This window comes from Momordica charantia, assembly GCF_013281855.1.
Source record: "Momordica charantia cultivar OHB3-1 chromosome 11 unlocalized genomic scaffold, Mcharantia_2.0 BLBB01000011.1, whole genome shotgun sequence".
Classification (NCBI taxonomy): Eukaryota; Viridiplantae; Streptophyta; class Magnoliopsida; order Cucurbitales; family Cucurbitaceae; genus Momordica; species Momordica charantia.
The window spans coordinates 23365342-23382510 of NW_028275159.1; the positions used below are offsets into that span (position 1 = coordinate 23365342).

At 37.6% G+C, this 17169-nt stretch overlaps 1 protein-coding gene across 5 annotated transcripts in view; it reads right to left on the reverse strand.

Moving 5' to 3' along the window:
- The window catches only part of DIS2 (Arp2/3 complex, 34 kD subunit p34-Arc), a 55973-nt gene that overhangs the window by 36973 nt on the left and 1831 nt on the right, over positions 1 to 17169 (reverse strand). For 2 of the 5 annotated variants that reach the window (XM_022299646.2, XM_088119566.1), the window contains exons 2-7: positions 10442 to 10508; positions 10148 to 10355; positions 4363 to 4532; positions 2272 to 2349; positions 1897 to 2029; positions 1729 to 1820 (exon numbers count right to left, since the gene is read on the reverse strand). In XM_022299646.2, the coding sequence (XP_022155338.1) occupies positions 1729 to 1820; positions 1897 to 2029; positions 2272 to 2349; positions 4363 to 4532; positions 10148 to 10355; positions 10442 to 10508 (748 nt within the window). The remainder of the gene's footprint in view (positions 1 to 1728; positions 1821 to 1896; positions 2030 to 2271; positions 2350 to 4362; positions 4533 to 10147; positions 10356 to 10441; positions 10509 to 17169) is intronic. The other 3 variants (XM_088119568.1, XM_088119567.1, XM_022299647.2) reach the window with 2 other exon arrangements.

A 17169-nucleotide genomic window follows, 5' to 3' on the forward strand; every position in this document is an offset into this window, starting at 1 on the left:
GGTAGTTGGTTCGCATGGGCGGAATATTGGTACAACACGACGTTCCACAACTCCATTGGTACTACCCCGTTTCAGGCCGTGTATGGGAGACACCTACCCCCGCTCATTCTGTATGGTTCACAGAAGACAGCCAACGCGACCTTGGACCAGCAGCTGGAAGAGTGCGATCGCGCATTGGATAAGCTCAAGGCTAACCTCAGGGTGGCTCAGGACCGGATGAGGAAGTATGCAGACGCACACCGAAGGGAGGTGGAGTTCGAGGTAGGCGACATGGTATTTCTCAAGCTTCGACCCTACCGACAACAATCCATGGCTAAATGCCGGAATGAGAAACTCAGGCCCCGCTTCTTTGGCCCCTTCTCCATCCTGGAACACATTGGCAAGGTCGCTTACAAGCTTGATTTACCTAAGGAGACCTCCATCCACCTGGTGTTTCACGTATCCCAACTCAAGAAGGCCATCGGTCCTGACAAAGACGTTCTCCCCATCATTCCCCCATTGACAGATGAGTTCGAAATGGTTCCAGTTCCTCAAGATGTCTTTGCCTTCCGCCACCATGATGACACGGGGGAATTGGAAGCCCTCGTCCAGTGGCAGCATATGGATGAAGGAGATGCTACCTGGGAGAATTGGGATGCCTTCCAACTCCAATTTCTCAACTTCCACCTTGAGGACAAGGTGTCTAGGCCCCGGGGGATGATGTTAGGCCTCCTATTAGGAACACATATGTACGTAGGGTAAAGGGGGTAATTCCCCCTCTTCTGACAGTTAGACCGTTGACCCTAAGGAGTGCCTTGTCTTTTGTCTTTTGTCTTTTGTGGGGAGTCCTAGGTGAGGGGAGATATATCTGTTCTGTGGCTGCCTAGGTGGGGGCAGGTATTATTTTGTATTCTGAAGTATTTGTCTGTTGTGGAGAGAGCAACCCTCTCGAATGGTTGTTGTTATTGAACTCTATTTCCATTGAATACTATCAAGTGAGGGAGTTACCTCACAGAACCTTCGGTAGCCTTTTTAAGTAGGCAGCAAAATTCTATACCATTGCCAAAGGACCTCTTTTTGATGAGAACACCTCTTGAACCCGCTCGAATAAGTTTGTTCTTTTTATTTATTGGTCAACAAGGATCAAAATCATTTGTTCTTCCACTGTCCACACTCAATGGACATTTGCCACTTTCTCTTTGGAATATTCAATTTAAGGGGGTGTTTGACTATGATTCAAAAGACAACACTATTAAGAATTCACTATTAAGAGGATACTGTATCATAAAGTAACTGATTTGGATTAATGTTATCAAGCTTCCATCTCAAAGACTTGGTTTTAAATCAGACAATTAATAAAGAAAAGCAGTACATCTCAGGGGATCGATTTGATTTTGTTAAAATAAAATTTACATTTGTAGGAATTGGGGGCTTTTATCTCTCCTATCTATGCTGCTTCATTTGGTTGGATTATTTCTTTTCTTTTCTCACTCCCAATGGGAGTTTGTATTTTTTTCATTTATCAACAAAAAGTTCATTTCCGTTAATTGAAAAAAAAGTTTAACTGCACAGCCATCAACCAATGGTCAGCCAAGCTAACTATTACATGCAAAGCCTAGGATAGATACTGTATCAAAATGTGAACATGTTTCATTTGGTTATGCATTTTCAAGGTAGCAAGTGAACTACTAAAAGAATGTACGTGATTAAAGAAACTGACTTAGGTCAATATAATATAAATAAACAAACCTTAACATGATAACTAACATATGCATGAAACGTTGACAAACTCCAAATTACACGGTCCACCTTATTTCCCTCTACATGCCGAGGGAAAATTACTGCATTAAATAAAGACATTGTGCGGTTAGAGCAATGGAAAAATCTTGCAAAACAAGCACTATTTTCAAATATTACCAAAAGTCACAAATCCTGCATTGGCTGATAATGCATCATTGGGAGCTCCCTTCAGTTCTTGAGGAGGAGATGGAGACCATGAACAAGGAGGAGCATTATTAAGTCCAGCAGTTCGTCTTGCTTCTACAAATTCCTAAACAGTGGCATGAAAATTCACAACTTAATCGAAGAAAATATGTTATCCTACAGTCAGAATCATAACTTTAGGAGTGCCATCAATAACATTACAACCATTAGAATATCCTGCTAAGGAAACCCTAGTCAGTGACTCAGCATTATACACAAATATATGGCACCCCGATTTTGTAAAGAAAATTAAAGGTACCATTTACAGACATCTACTCACTTAATTGGGCGAATAAATTATAACCTTACCTGGAGAAAAGAAGTCGCAAGAGCAATGTCTATAGAATCCCTAAATCTCATTGGAAACACCACAATTACCTTTTCAGCCTGTTATTTTTTTAACAAGAAACAAAATTTTCATTGATAATATGAAAAGGAATAAAAATATTAAAGGATACGAGCTTCTAATGGAAGCGAAAAGAGAAGAAAAGCAACCAGTAAGGAACAAAGAATCAATGACCAAGACCACCACCTACAAACTACCAAAGCAACACCAAAAAGACTAATGCCAAAGAATTAACCAAAAATATGAAAAAATAGAGACTTGAAGAACTCTTAGCTTCAAAATTTGCAAATCCGAAGAATACAGCCTGTTGAAGAAAAGCCATAACAACCGCCAAACAAAAGATTGAGGAGCTAAAAGGAGCAATAACCAAAAACAACGAGAAGCAGGAAAGATGTTCTAGATGACATAACAAAGAAGTAATGACTTTGCTGCAACCTCCCCCTCCATTCATTGGATACACCCAATGGTTGAGGCAACATGGTGCAAGACCTCCTTTGAGACTCGCCTATACCAATTCCACAAAAACTTGAGAACCCTTACTCCAAATTTTTTCAAAGAGGGAACAACTTTGAATAAAGAGAACATGGAAGTAATCCTAGCAATTGCAGCTCTACTCAGCACCATTAAAACGCCTAGCCTCTATGGCAGATAAGGATTCATTGAGCTTTGAAGATGGTATACCTCTTCTTTCTATTCAAAATTCAGTGTAAGTCGATTCTCCTCTGCCATTTTTGATCCAAAGTTCTTGAGAACGCCATGGAGATCGATAGATTTCGTGAATGTCTAGAAGTTGAAACGTTTGCAAAGGTTATATATCCCTCCCCAATTCTGAAAAGTCTCCCGAAAATCTTCTTTAATTGCAGTTGATACAGAGATAGTGGACGGTGCTTTAAATGTGCCAACGATAACAGATGAAGAAGGTGAAGAGGTGTTGGTTTCAGGATTTATTTTGAAGGAAGACAAAACATCCCAAATTGTTCCTTCGGCTCCTGTGCCTCCACATTTAATGCTGCAGCCCATTTTGGAATCTCCTGTAGCTCTTGTCCAATTGGTAATTTCAAACGAAAATTTATTGAGCCCTGCCCTCTCTTATACTTTAGAAGAAAAAACGTCTCCTTGCCTAACAAAGAGTTATTATTGGAGGAATCAAAGCCAATTAACATTCCCAACATTAATCTCTTAAAAGCATTTGAGGTAGAGGGAGAGACTAAACCTATTGAGAAAGTTTGTAGTGGGCCAGATCAAAATCCTTCTCATTTATTTTCCTTGTGTCCCGGTATAGTTTTTTCAACTATTACAGTATTACTTAGGACAATTTGAATATGAATCAAAGGGTCTATTCAGATGATGCAGATGAATTTAATGTTAGTATAAGCAGCCCAGATTTCACTCCTTCCAAAGAAGATCAATAGACTTTCCATGAGGATCCCCTTGAATATCCATTGGAAGAGGACTTTTTCAACCTTCTTGGTTTGGACAAAGTCAGCTCTTACCCCAAATTGGAGTCTCTCTCGGAAAAGCCAGTTGTTTTATCCTTAGAGGAAAAGCCTCCAGCCAAGCCTTCAGTTCACTGCTGCATCAGCCTCCCATCCTTCCCTTCTTTCACTAAAGTGGGGTTATCATTAACCCCGTACAAAGTTCTCAATGAAAATCCTATCATGGAATATGAGGGGTTTGGGGAATTATAAGAAAAGATTGGAGATCAAGAAATTCATCTTAAAGCACCGTCCTGACATTGTTTTCATGCAAGAATCAAAATGAAGCAGATTAATGAGCACTTCATTAGATCTATTTGGAGTTCAAGGGGTGTGGGTTGGGCGTAGATTGGAGCTAATGGCAGATCAGGAGGCATCCGCTGTGGGATGAAAGTAAAGTGCAGGTGCAAGAGGTTCTTGAAGGAATCTTCATTTATTAAATTTGTATAATTATTTTAAGTTGTGCACCTTGCCTCACTAGAGCCCGCACTTCTACATCTTAGGTTTAAGCTCCAAGCTTTACAATACACCAAATATTGTCCAAAGTAATGTAAGTAAGAGAAAAAATGATCGTTTTACCTGAGGAACAAGAAAAAATGACTCTTTTGGACGATGAACCAATGCAACAAGCCTGTTGACATCAGAAGCCACAACCTTAGACCCGAGATGTTTAAGAATCACTCTTAATGGAGCACCAAGAACCACTTCCCTAATAGATGCGACTTTTACCAAAATAGTGTGCTTATTATCTGCAAGAAATAAGTCAAAAAAAGCATCAGCAATAATTTGAGCACAAAAAAGCTATATCTCACAGAAGAATTAAAAGTAGCAACTTCCACGAAAGAGACTCTCCTACAAAGCAATTGTAAAAAAAGGGTGTACTTATAGCTCCATAAACTCCTAATATTAAACTCAGTTAGGTATCAAATTGCTGGTAAACGAGATTAGCAAATAATATTGATACATTAGCTTAATCTAGTCCAAATTCTGCATTCATCCTTGTAGATTCAACAAAATGCAACATGCTTGATAAGGTTCGGTGATGTGGCCTTGAAGGAGAGATACAGTAGACAGATTAAAATATACATTTGGTTCATCGAGCAATAAACTAATGATGGGCACATTAGCTCATATTTAATGCATGGGAATCAAAGATGCCTGGAAAAATGTGATGCAGATCATAAGCCCTGTTATGTTAGTTAGCCATTAGTTTAGTATTTTAATAATTCTTATTTTGTAAGTTAGTTTCGGTTGGCTCCTGAAGCTTTTTGATAGAAGAACTTTTCTTATTATTCTCAATACAATAGGATGAAATATATACAAGGGTATCTTCACTCAAAAGACTAGAAATTAGGTATCAATCTAGATCTACAAGGAAAAACTAAATTACATAGTATACAAGGAAATAAATTTAAAGTAATTTTTCCTAAATTTCAGCTTGACTTTCTACAATTCCCCTCAAGCTGGATGATATATGCTCGTCATTCCAAGTTTCGAAATCAATCTACTATGGTTGGTTCGATGCAATGCCTTAGTTAATATATCAGCTGCTTGTTGTTGGGAAGACATATATCTTAGATTAATTGTCTGCGTCTCAATCTTCTCACTGATGAAATGACGGTCTATTTCAACGTGTTTCATCCGATCATGATGTATTGGATTTCTTATGATGGCTATAGTAGATTGATTGTCACATAGTACCTCTATAGTAACTTCAGTCTTGATCTTAAGCTCAATGAGAAGGCGTTGTAACCAAATTCCTTCACAAATCCCATGGGCTAATGATCGAAACTCAGTTTCAGCACTGCTTCGGGCTACAACCTGTTGTCTCTTACTACACTAGGTTACTAAGTTCCCCCATACATAGGAACAATATCTTGATGTTGACTTCCGATCAATTGGAGATCCGGCCCGATCTACATCAGTGTAGACTTCAAGAGCTCAGTTTGTGGTCTCCCCGAACATGAGTCCCTTTCCAAGATCGTGCTTAAAATATCTCAATATTCTATACACAGTTTCCATATGTTCCTTTGAAGGTTTGTTCAGGAATTGACTTACCACATTAACTGCAAAGCTAATGTCTGGTCACGTATGAGGTAAGTATATAAGCTTCCTAACTAGACGTTGATATCTGCCTTTATCAATTGGTTCATCTTCGAGATTAACTCCAAGTTTTGAGTTCGCATCCATAGGTGTATCTGTTGGTTTGCAGCCACTCATCCCAGCTTCTCTTAGGAGATCTATGGTGTACTTTCATTGAGTAACAGAAATCCCTTTACTAGATCTTTCGAAACTAAGTATAGGCATCTTGTTTCAACACAGCTATAAATTTTTAAAACCAAGCCCGAGGTGACTGTTTTAGTCCATGGAGAGACTTCTTGAGTTACATACCTTTCCTCTAGTATACCTGTTCTCAAATCCAAGAGGTATGTCCATGTACACTTCCTCTACTAAATCGCCATTTAGAAATGCATTCTTTACATCTAGTTGAAACAAGGGCCAAATCTAGATTTGTTGCAATAGAGAGAAGTACCAAAATAGTATTCAGCTTGGCAACTGGAGCAAAAGTTTCTTGATAGTCAATCCCATAAGCTTGGGTGAATCTTTTAGACAAAGGCGAGCTTTGAATCGCTCTATATTACCATCTGGTCTATGTTTGGTCGAAAAAATTCATTTACAACGAATTGTGCGTTTACCTGGGGGTAAGTCAGTAAGGATCCAAATCCCATTTTTCTCCAAAGCCTAGCTCTTCTAAGGTGGCAGCTTTCCATTCAGGTCTCTGTAGAGCTTCTTGAACCGAGTGGGAGTTTGTATATGATCTAGTGAAGTCACAAAAGCTTTGAAACATGGCGACGTATTAGTATAAGATAAGTGATATTGTATGGGATGTTGAGTACATGAGTGAACACCTTTCCTTACAACAATGGGTCTATCATCTTCTGACATCTCGTGTCCTATTTCAGGGATACTAGGATTTTGGTTTAGATCTTGGCTTTGTTGAACTTGTGTAGGTTGTATCTCGGTCCTCTCAAGTTGTCTCGCTCTTCGCGAATAAACTTGCAATTCAGGCTTAGAGGTAGATATAGGGGAGTTGACTCAGAAGATGCAAGTGAACTTTCAGATGATAAATTTAAAGTTACTGCAGGAATCAAGAGTGCAATTCCAATTTTGTGATTCAAAATCATAATGCTCCCCCTGAATTACAGAATTGGGATAATATGGTTGATGTTCAAAAAATGTGACATCCATGATATGAAAGAATTTTTGAGATGGGGGATGATAATACTTGTATCCTTTCTGATTCGATGAGTATCCAAGGAAGACACATTTTTTGGATCTCGCATCAAGTTTACTACGACACTGAGGATATACGTGAACGAATGTAGTACACCTAAATATTTTAATGGTAGTTGAGACACCAGATGGGATGTAAGATAGATCGTAAGTAAACTTTGCAAGGGTGTGTTGAATTTGAGAATACGAGAGGACAATTAATTTATGAGATAGGTAGCAGTGAGAAAAGCTTCGCCCCAAAAAGATTTTGGAATGTGTGATGTGAGCATTAGGAATCGGGCTACGTCGAGAAAATGACAATTTTTGCGTTCAATGGCACCATTTTGTTGGGGTGTGTCAACACAAGAACTTTGGTGAACAATGCCATGAGATTGGAGATATGTTCCAAGGGTAGAGCTGAAAAAGTCACGTGCATTGTCAGCTTTCAATACTTGGATATTGACTTGAAACTGATTTTGGATCATTTTGTGAAAGGCTGTGAATAATTGGCTAGTTTCAGATTTGTCTTTCATAAAGAATGTCCAACTCAAATGTGCATGATCATCAACAAACAGAAAAAACCAACGAGCCCCATTGATAAGCCACAAATGTCTCCATAGATAAGAGAGAAAGGTTGAGATGGAGAATAAATATTAGGTGAATAATAAGCACGTGTGTGTTTGAAGAGTTGACAAATCTCACACTTGAAAGATTGACTCTTTTTATTGGTAAATAAAGAAAGAAACAGACGCTCTAGATAGGCCAAATTTAGATGACCAAAAAGATAGTGCAACATCATGATACGACTATCTTTATGATTTAAAGACTTAGAAATATAAGCTGACTCACGATTAGACTGAACTACAAGCTTATTGCATTTATTTGTTGGAGGACTAGTTGCTCTCAGAAGATACAATCTGGCACATAGTTCTGCAATGCCAATCATCTTCCACGATCCCAAGTCCTGAAAAATACAAGAGCTTGCAAGGAATTTAGTTTCGCAGTTCAAGTCCCGATTCAACTTACTTACAGATAGTAGATTATACTCCAATGTTGGCACAAATAAAACTGACTCAAGAATGAGAGAGCTTGATATCTGAATACTTCCAATACCAGTCACTTTAGCAGGTGTACCATTAGCAATTCGAACATAAAGATTACTCGTGTAAAGTGAAAAAGATGAGAATAAGGATCTATCACATGTATGATCTGATGCTCCAGATTCCACTATCCATTCAGATGGAAGAGTTTGAGTATGGAGAGAAACGGAATTTTGGTTACCTTGTTGTGTACATTCCAAGAACCACTTGCTGTTGTTGAAAGATTTGTTTTGTACAATAGTTGTTGCAGCATGTTTAACAGCTCTCTAGCATGTGGTTGTAGATTGGAAATTTAAGATACAGCAACATGTGGTGGTTGATTGACACTTCTTTTTTCAATTTCTTCGGAAGATAAACCACCTAATTCCTTTTTACCAACCAATTGTGAGATCTAAAGTAAGATTTCATGCTCTGCCTCTTTCTTCTTTTTCTCATTATGTAAATACCAAATTTTCAGAGAGGATTTTAGATTCCTCAATTTGGAGTGAGCGAAACCGGCCCATCAGTATGATCGATCTTTAGCAAGCTTGGATTCAATTTAAAAAACGAAAAGGACTGGGACGCCAACAAGACTCCCCTGCCTCCAAAAGGATTGGAAAATAATCGGATGTGATTCTTTCGGCCCGAGATGCTTTGGAATGAGATAAGACAGCATCCCACCCATTCGAAACAAAGAACCTGTCAAGAGTGGATGGACTCATTACCTGGCTTGGACAAAGAATATTTACCGCTTGCTAAAGGAACTTCATCAATCTCGAGCTTTTCAATAAGGTGATTGAATTTCTTCATGGTTTTCAAGAATCTATTACCTGAAGATCTCTCTGACGGCCATCTAATGATACTAAAATCCCCACCAATGCTCCATCAGCTTTCACAAAGAGAATAAATGTCCCTGCGCACGACAAAGAAATGTTTTCTTTCCTTGTAATCTTTATGACATCCTTGATGCAAATTCCGGTTTCATCCCTCATAATCAAAATGCCCCCTCATTTTCCAAACGAATCAATGATCGACCAACCAATGTCTCTGGAACTCCATAGAAGTTTAATGGAATGAGAGTCCATCTGTTGAAGCTTTGTTTCTTGTAAAAATACGACATTGAGATTCTACTTCTCTCACTAACGTGGCTCTCTATTAACCATTCTTCCTTTTTTTTCCTATTCAACTACTCTCCCTCCCTCTCTTTTCCTCCCACTTTCCTTCACTTTTATTTCTCTTCTCTATAGTCTCTCTTTCTTTTTTCTTCTATTCTACTCCCTCCTCTATATCACTTTTTCTCTCATTTCTCTTGTAGTTCTCTCTGAATGCAATGCAGTGGGCTGTTTGTTCCTGAGATTTTTATTTAATTAATAAATTGGTTGATTGGTCAATTTGCTTTAGCATTGGATGAGCCGACCGACTGACTAGAAAATTTTCTAAAAAAAACCAAAGATGACTGATCTATCCTATAGACCAACCAACCAACATCGATTCGGTCGGTTTTGGTCAGCTGGATTAGTTTTTCGGCTATGCTTAATGACCCCTATTGGGCCACACCCTGCTGCTCTTGGCACCAAGAGCTTCCATGGCTCTCTAGAGAAAGAGGTTGGTGCTATTGACCCGCAAAGCACTTTAAAAGGAACAATTTCGGTCTTATTCCCATTGAAAGTGCTCCAAGAAAGGTCGTGGTGGAACCAGAGGCGCAGGAAAGAAGTAGGGTGGGTAAAACTCTCCATTTTTACTTGAAATGGGGATCCCATGCCCCACTAGAATGAGGGAATTTTGACATTCCTATCAAGGATTTTTCTCGATGGAGCCCAAATGAAAATTCCTAAATACTACTTCCAAAACTAGCATATTCACTTCAAAGACAGTAATGAAAGCAAAGAGCTAGGAATCATAAACAATAGCACCGTTAACAAGAAGAGATAATACTTAAAAAATGAACAATAACCCTTTTCTTCAATATCCTTAACAATTTATAATGACCTTAAAGAGAAAACTCGATGAACCTTCATCAGGTGGAAGTTTTGAAAGATTCAATTTTAATGTGAGATTAAAACCATCTCTTGGAGGATCAAGAATCTGTACAAGCACGCCATATGCAGCCTTAATAGCTTCTATAGCTCCAGATGGAAGCCCACCACAAAAAACAGTATCTGCAGAAGGAATGGGCAATGATACAGATAGCAGGAAGGAATTTGGGTTTTTCATTGAGACCTACAAAACAATTCAGATCAATCATAGCAAAATTTAACAAAATTTAATCTGCAGCCAAATGATGAAAATAAAATAAGAAAAATCACCTGGACATGGTAACGCACATCATCAAATTCCACCCAGTTGTAATCCACTTCAACAGCTTTTTCAAGACTATAATCAACAAGAAACAGATTAGTCATCCTGATAAATTAAATACATTATTTAGTACCAAAGTTATCACTCTAAGTCAGACCATGATTGAACATGGAGAACTGATAATAACTTTGGGCTGCATCAACGCTAGACGAATTTTTTCAAATGATATTTGATTCAACAAACCAACTAAGAGAAGACATCCGCATGAATATAAACCGAGGAGATTACACACATAATAATAAATCTCCAATGAACAGTGGTTGAAAAAACAAAAAAGTTACACCCCAAAAATTACATCTAGAACCTATCGATCTAATTGTTAAGCCAGTCCATGCTCAAGGGGAAATTATTAACAGTATCCAATCCACTCAAGCTCTACTCTTATCATTAAAAAATCTTCACTTCTTCCCAACCATTATTCTACTTCTCAAATTTAAAAATTTTTCACACCAATTTGGCCTCAAAACTGAGTTTAAACTCCTTACCGAGCTTGGTGTGCTGGACGGAATATAAAAAGCAGGAGTTTTACAAACAAGCCAAATCTCTCAAAAAAATTCAATGATAGCCCAACTCCTCACACTGGCTACTAAAGAGGAATCCCACTGGAGACAGAGATGCAAGACCAAATGGCTAAAAGAGAGATATAAATTCTAGCTTTCTCCAGTGTATGGTTGCCATGAGGCCTAAGGAAAGAACTATTCTTGAGATCCTCTCTAGGGATGGGAATAGTTTATTGACTGAATCAGCGATTTAAAATTAATATCTGCACTTCTTTGAGAATTTGTACACAAATAAGGACAGCTTTTGCACAAATTCTTTTGGGAAGGACATGCAGGGGGTAAGGTAAATCACTTGGTTAAATGGCACATTACTTCTAAATCTCTTTTGGATGGTGGTCTAAAACACAAAAACTCAGCAGTTTTGACAAAATGGGGGTCGCGTTTCATCAATGAATCAGATAGTCTTTGGCACAAAGTTATCTCAAGCGTCCACGGCTTGGATCCATCAGGGTGGCATACAATTGGAAGGAAAAATGCTTCTTTCAGAAGTCTATGGAGCAGCATTTCTAGAATCTGGAAGAAGATGTATATTTATTCATCTTTCACTGTGGAGAACAGTAAAATAATTCTCTTTTCGATGGCTTGGCAATCTACCCTTTAAATCTCGGTTTCCTATTTATTTTAGAGTGGTGATGCCCAATGGTCTCGTAGCTGATTTTTTGGACCAAAATTTTCTTACATGGAAAATCACTTACAAAAGATATTTGAAGGAAGATGTAATAGCTGAGTTTAGTAGCTTGTTTGAAGTGTTGGATCCCATTAAATTATCATGTGCTGAAGATGAGGGTCTTCAAGGAAGTTGTCAGTAAATTCTTAATTCAAACAACTTTTCGTCAAGTCTCTTCCTTTGCTTAAGGAGGTTCTTTCACTACTATTAAAAACAAAGTCCTAAAATAATCAACATTTTGATTTGGATTCTCCTAAACAGCAGTCTTAACACGGCAAAAAGAAGCAAACATAGTTACGCTTCAAGTCGATTTGATATAGTTTCTCAAAGAGCGTCGCAGTGGTGTTCTCTGTCAAATTCATTCTTGGGTTATAATTCTGTTGATATTTGCTTGAATTAGGAAGCTTTTTGCTTTCAGATTAGTTGGAGTTTTGTAGCTTAATTTTTTACTTTGTTGTTAGGTTATATTGTTTTATATTAACTATTTGTATTTCTTCTCCCTTTTCTCTTTTTTTTTAGAACAAGATATGAACTTCTCATTGAAATAATGAAAAGGAAATACAATTACAATGTTCTAAGATACAAACTTCCGAAGGGAGTGAAAGTAAACCATAAAACAAGACAAAAGAGAACAGACGAAAATACAATTCAGAATTAAGACCGTTTACCCAAAGAAGACTTGCTTTAGGCGAAAAGAAAGGACCAAATAACAGCTGAAGATACTGACTCGTCCTTTACCCAAGCTAAATTGAACATATGAAAGAAGAGATCCCAACAAACTGATGCATAAGGACAAAAGAAAAACAAATGCACTTGGTCTTTGCAATTGGCAGCACAGAAAAAACACATAGAAGAATGGAGGAGAATGTTAGGCAGCTTCTTTTGGAGAATTTCGGTAGTATTTACTTTCCCATTAAGGAGAATGAGAATCCATGATAGATCATTCACCCTTTTTGGGTTGCACGAATTCCACAATCTTGAAACAAAATCCTTGGGCAGAGATGAAGAACCAACTCTAGGCTTACAAAAGGAGCTAACCGAAAAGGATTCTAAAGAGTTTAAACTCCATTTCAACTTATCCTCATCATCACAAAGGTGAATCGAATTTAAACATGACAGAAAGATAAATATTCTTTCAATTCTTCATCCTTTAGCATTCTCCTAACTTCAATCCTCCAAGAAGAAGGATGTGAGTCTCAAGCATCATGGACTGATATAGAAGGAAAAGAAGAGATCCAAAATAAGATGGAAATCTATCCTTTAAGATAGAATCCCCCAACCATAAATGATGCCAAAATAGAACTCGTTTGTCATTCTTAACACTGAAAAAGGTGAAGTTTGCCACGAACGACCACTATGTTTTAATACAAAACCATTGACTACGACAAGGCCCTTTTGTTAAGGTTTTATTTGTATAGAATCCAAATAAAAGAGAATTGAGTGGCTGTGGGCAGTGGGTGAAAAGGAGTCTATATCCCATGGGTTTAGTGATAGTTTTTCATTCATGTACTTAAATATATTGTGTTAAATGCCTAGAAGCTAGGGCGCTTAATCTGGAAATATTTGATAGCTGATTTTTCTCCATAGAATGCTCACGTCAACAATATATAATCCTATAATCTTTTATTTACGAGGAATTTTCTTCAATGACTCGTATTAGAAACTATATTTCACAAATGACTTGTGTTTTTTAAGAGCCCTTTTGATAATCATCTTGGTTTATGGTTTATGGTTTTTATTGTTTTTAGTTTTTGGTTGTTGGTTTTCTATTTTTAAAAAAGCTCGATATACGCAACCCACACCCATTCGAGCTAGATCTAAGTTACCCACACCAAACGAAGTCGATTTTGCGGTAACGGACCTCTTAGAATGGATTTCGATGGCTGGAATTTTTGTTTTAATTATTGTCTTTTGTCTCTTGATGCCTAGGTGTTGAATCGACACGAGGTTTAGGAGCGTACCAGTGTGTAAGTAGTACTAAGGGTGTGTGTGCGAGTGATTGTGTGCTGATCATATCGAATAAGTCCTTGCGTTGTTTTTCATTACTCTAAATTTGTATGTTTGCTTTCATTAATCATGGCAAGCTTTGTGTCTTGTTATGCTTGACTCTGAAAGCAGTGCTTGATGCAAGATGTGTGTTCATTAGATATAGGTTCCTTTCATATTTTAGGGTTGTTACAATTAATCTTGCTTGGGGACAGGCAAGGTTCTAAGTTTAGGGGTGTGATAACTTTCAGATAGAGCGACTACCAATTTTTTTCCCCATAAACATTCCAATTAAAACGATTATTTCGAATTTCTTCTGCCCCTTTTATCTCAGTTCGTGAGGCTTGGGATTCATGCTCTTCTTCTTGGAGAATTGAAACAAGAAGAAATCTTAAAGATGAAGAATTTGATGATTATTTAATACTCTTATCAAGTTTAAATTCAATTATCTTGCAAGAGGAGGAAGATCAGTTGACGTGGAGTTTGGAACCTTCGGGGTCTTTTTTGGTTGCTTCTTTATGCAAGCCTAGAAAGGTTTCTTTCTTGATGACCAATGATCAATGTTGTTGGCTATGGCGAACGGGTTGCCCAAAAAGGGTTAATACCCTTTCTTGGATTCTTATTAATGGAAAAGTCAACACAGCAAAAGTTCTTCAAAAAAATCACCACATATGCATTTGCAACCATCCATTTGTGTGCTGTGCATGGCAAATTATGAGTTTCAGGTGCACACCTTCTTTTCTTGTCCATATGAAGCGGATTGTTGGCTCTCCTTGCTCCATATGTTCAATATCTCTTGGGTAATGGATGCGGATGTTTCAAAGATTGTTACCCAACTGATGTTTGGTCCTTTTTTACCTCCTAAAGCGAGCCTTCTTTGGGTAAATGGTGTCAAAGCTATCATCTCATAGATTTGATTTGAGAGAAACCAAAGGATTTTTTAGGAAAAAAAAGACCTTCGATGGAATGCTTCAACTTGGCTAAGTTTAAAGCGTCTCAATGATGTGCTCCATCCAATCTTTTTGCTAATTATTCTCCAAACATGATATATGTTAATTGGGGAGCTTTCATTTTCCCTAGTTAGACATACACAGGATGATACTCTGTCTTTTTATTTTTGCTATTCTGGATTGTATCTTTTTATTTTATGTTTTTTCACTTCCTTGGGAGTTTGTATCTTTGAACATTTTATGTTCCTTTTCATCTATCAATGAAAAGTTCGTTTCTTGTTCAAAAAAAAATACATCCCAGTTGGAGCAGATCATGCTAGGGGAATAATTCCTAAATAATTTCAATAAAGAACACCATTGAGAAGCCTTGAACTTAGCTATGTTGAAGCGCACTGATGATGATTGTCTCTTGTCTTCAAACACTCTAGAGTTCCTTTCGAACCATATCTCGTAAAGCATGGCTTTAATAGCGTTAAGCCAAAGAAGATTGGCTTTAGAATTAAAAGGGAGCCCGAGGAGAAGCTGAAGGACATTATCTGCTGCTATGTTACTAAATGCCCATGACAGATTAAATTCCTCAAAGATTAGTACCCATTGGTTCTTCTTTACAGGCGGGAAATAAATGAGGAGTGGCTGCCAACAAATTATCATTAGTGCTGGATGCATCAATGATAGAAAAAGCCTTTCACAAAGTTGATTGGGATTTTCTATATGAGATTCTTATAGCCAAAGGGATTGGTCAGAGATGGAGGATGTGGATAGGGTGTACTACATCAACAAATTTTTCAATTGTTATAGATGAGCGACCTAGACATAAAAAACTCGCTTCTAGAGGTCTTCGTCAAGGTGATCCTTTACATTCCTTCCTAATTCATCATGATTATGGACTATTTCAGCAGAGTTTTCACTCATGCTGCTAAAAGAATGTGGTTAAAGGCTTTGACTTGGGAGGAAATTCTACTAATATTCACCATCTTCTTCTTGCGGACGACACCGTCCTTTTCTCTTCGCCAAAGGAGCAGGATCTTACAAATCTTTTTAATCTGGTACATCTTAAAGCATCTAGACTGCATATCAACCTCCAAAACAAAGTTTCTGGATCTTAATACGGAAGAACAAGAGGTGAATTCATTGACAACAATTTTTGGTTGCAAGGTGGGTTCGTACCCAACAACATACTTGGGTCTTCCATTAGGTGGCAAACATCATTTTTGTTCCTTCTGCAATCCGATGGTTGAGAAAGTTAAAAAGAAGCTTCAATCTTGGAAGAATTCTTTCATCCGTAACGGAGGGAGACTTACACCGTGCAAGCAACCTTCGGTTTCGAAAGCTTGGGATAGAGGGTTACTTGTAAGTTTCCTCTACTTTAAAACTTACATGGAATTGGACCAAATGACTTTTTTAATAAGAAACAAACTTTCCAAGGATTAATGAAAAGGAACATAAACTGTTCAGAGATACAAACTCCTGAAGGAGTGAATAAAAATAGCAAAATTAAAAAGATACAAGCCAAGATACCAAAAAATAAGAATCAAGCGACATCCTGTGCTATATAGGGAAAAGAAAAGACCCCCAATTAGCATATATCATAGTAGGAGAGATGGCTTTGGAAAACAAAAACAAAGCCCTCACAGCTAAATGGAATTGGAGGTACCTCAATGAAAAATATACCCTTTAAAGGAAATTCATAGATGCAAAAGGTCCATGGAAATCCAATATGAAATATTAGAACCTAATCCATGAGCATATCTTTCAAAATCGAAAATGGGGCAACTATCTCCTTTTGGAAGGATGTTTGGTTGATGGAAGTCTCTCTTGCTTGTAAGTTTCCTCTACTTTAAAACTTATCATTGTATAAACCGGCTACCATCCAATTTTTTGGATAAATGAAACAGAATCGGCTGATCTTTCACACCACCTGTTTAAATTGCATCTGTCTCAATTACCGGATAATGTCTTTGGAAATTGGAACCTGATGGATCTTTCTCAACATGCTTTCTTTAACGGGATCTACCAAGCAAAATTTTTTAAGTTGCCCCCCTTTTATATAATGTCATGTGGAAGGACCACTACTCATAAAAGGACAAATTCTTTCTTTGGGAGATTAGCCACAAAGCCATTAACACACATGACAAGTTCCAACATAGAATGTGTTACAATAGTGTTCTATATGCAAGCCTTGAAACACAATATCACATATTCTCCACCTGTGAGGATACTACAAGATTCTGGGATTTTCTATAGTCAAATTTTGGATGGTACACCTGCCAAATGACTGTGCATCTCCTCTCCAGTGTTCTTGGTTACCGCCTTTTTAAAAAGGAAAAAAATGAAAAAAAAAAAAACTTTGGATGAACTTTATCAAAGTCTTCCTTTGGGTTACATGGCAAGAATGAAATTAAAGAATCTTCAAAGAAATGATCTTTCTTATGGTCGTTCTTTAGTTTTGACACTATAGTTCTCTTGGTTATTAATTGGTGTAAATGTTCTTCGTTTTTCCATTACTATAGTTA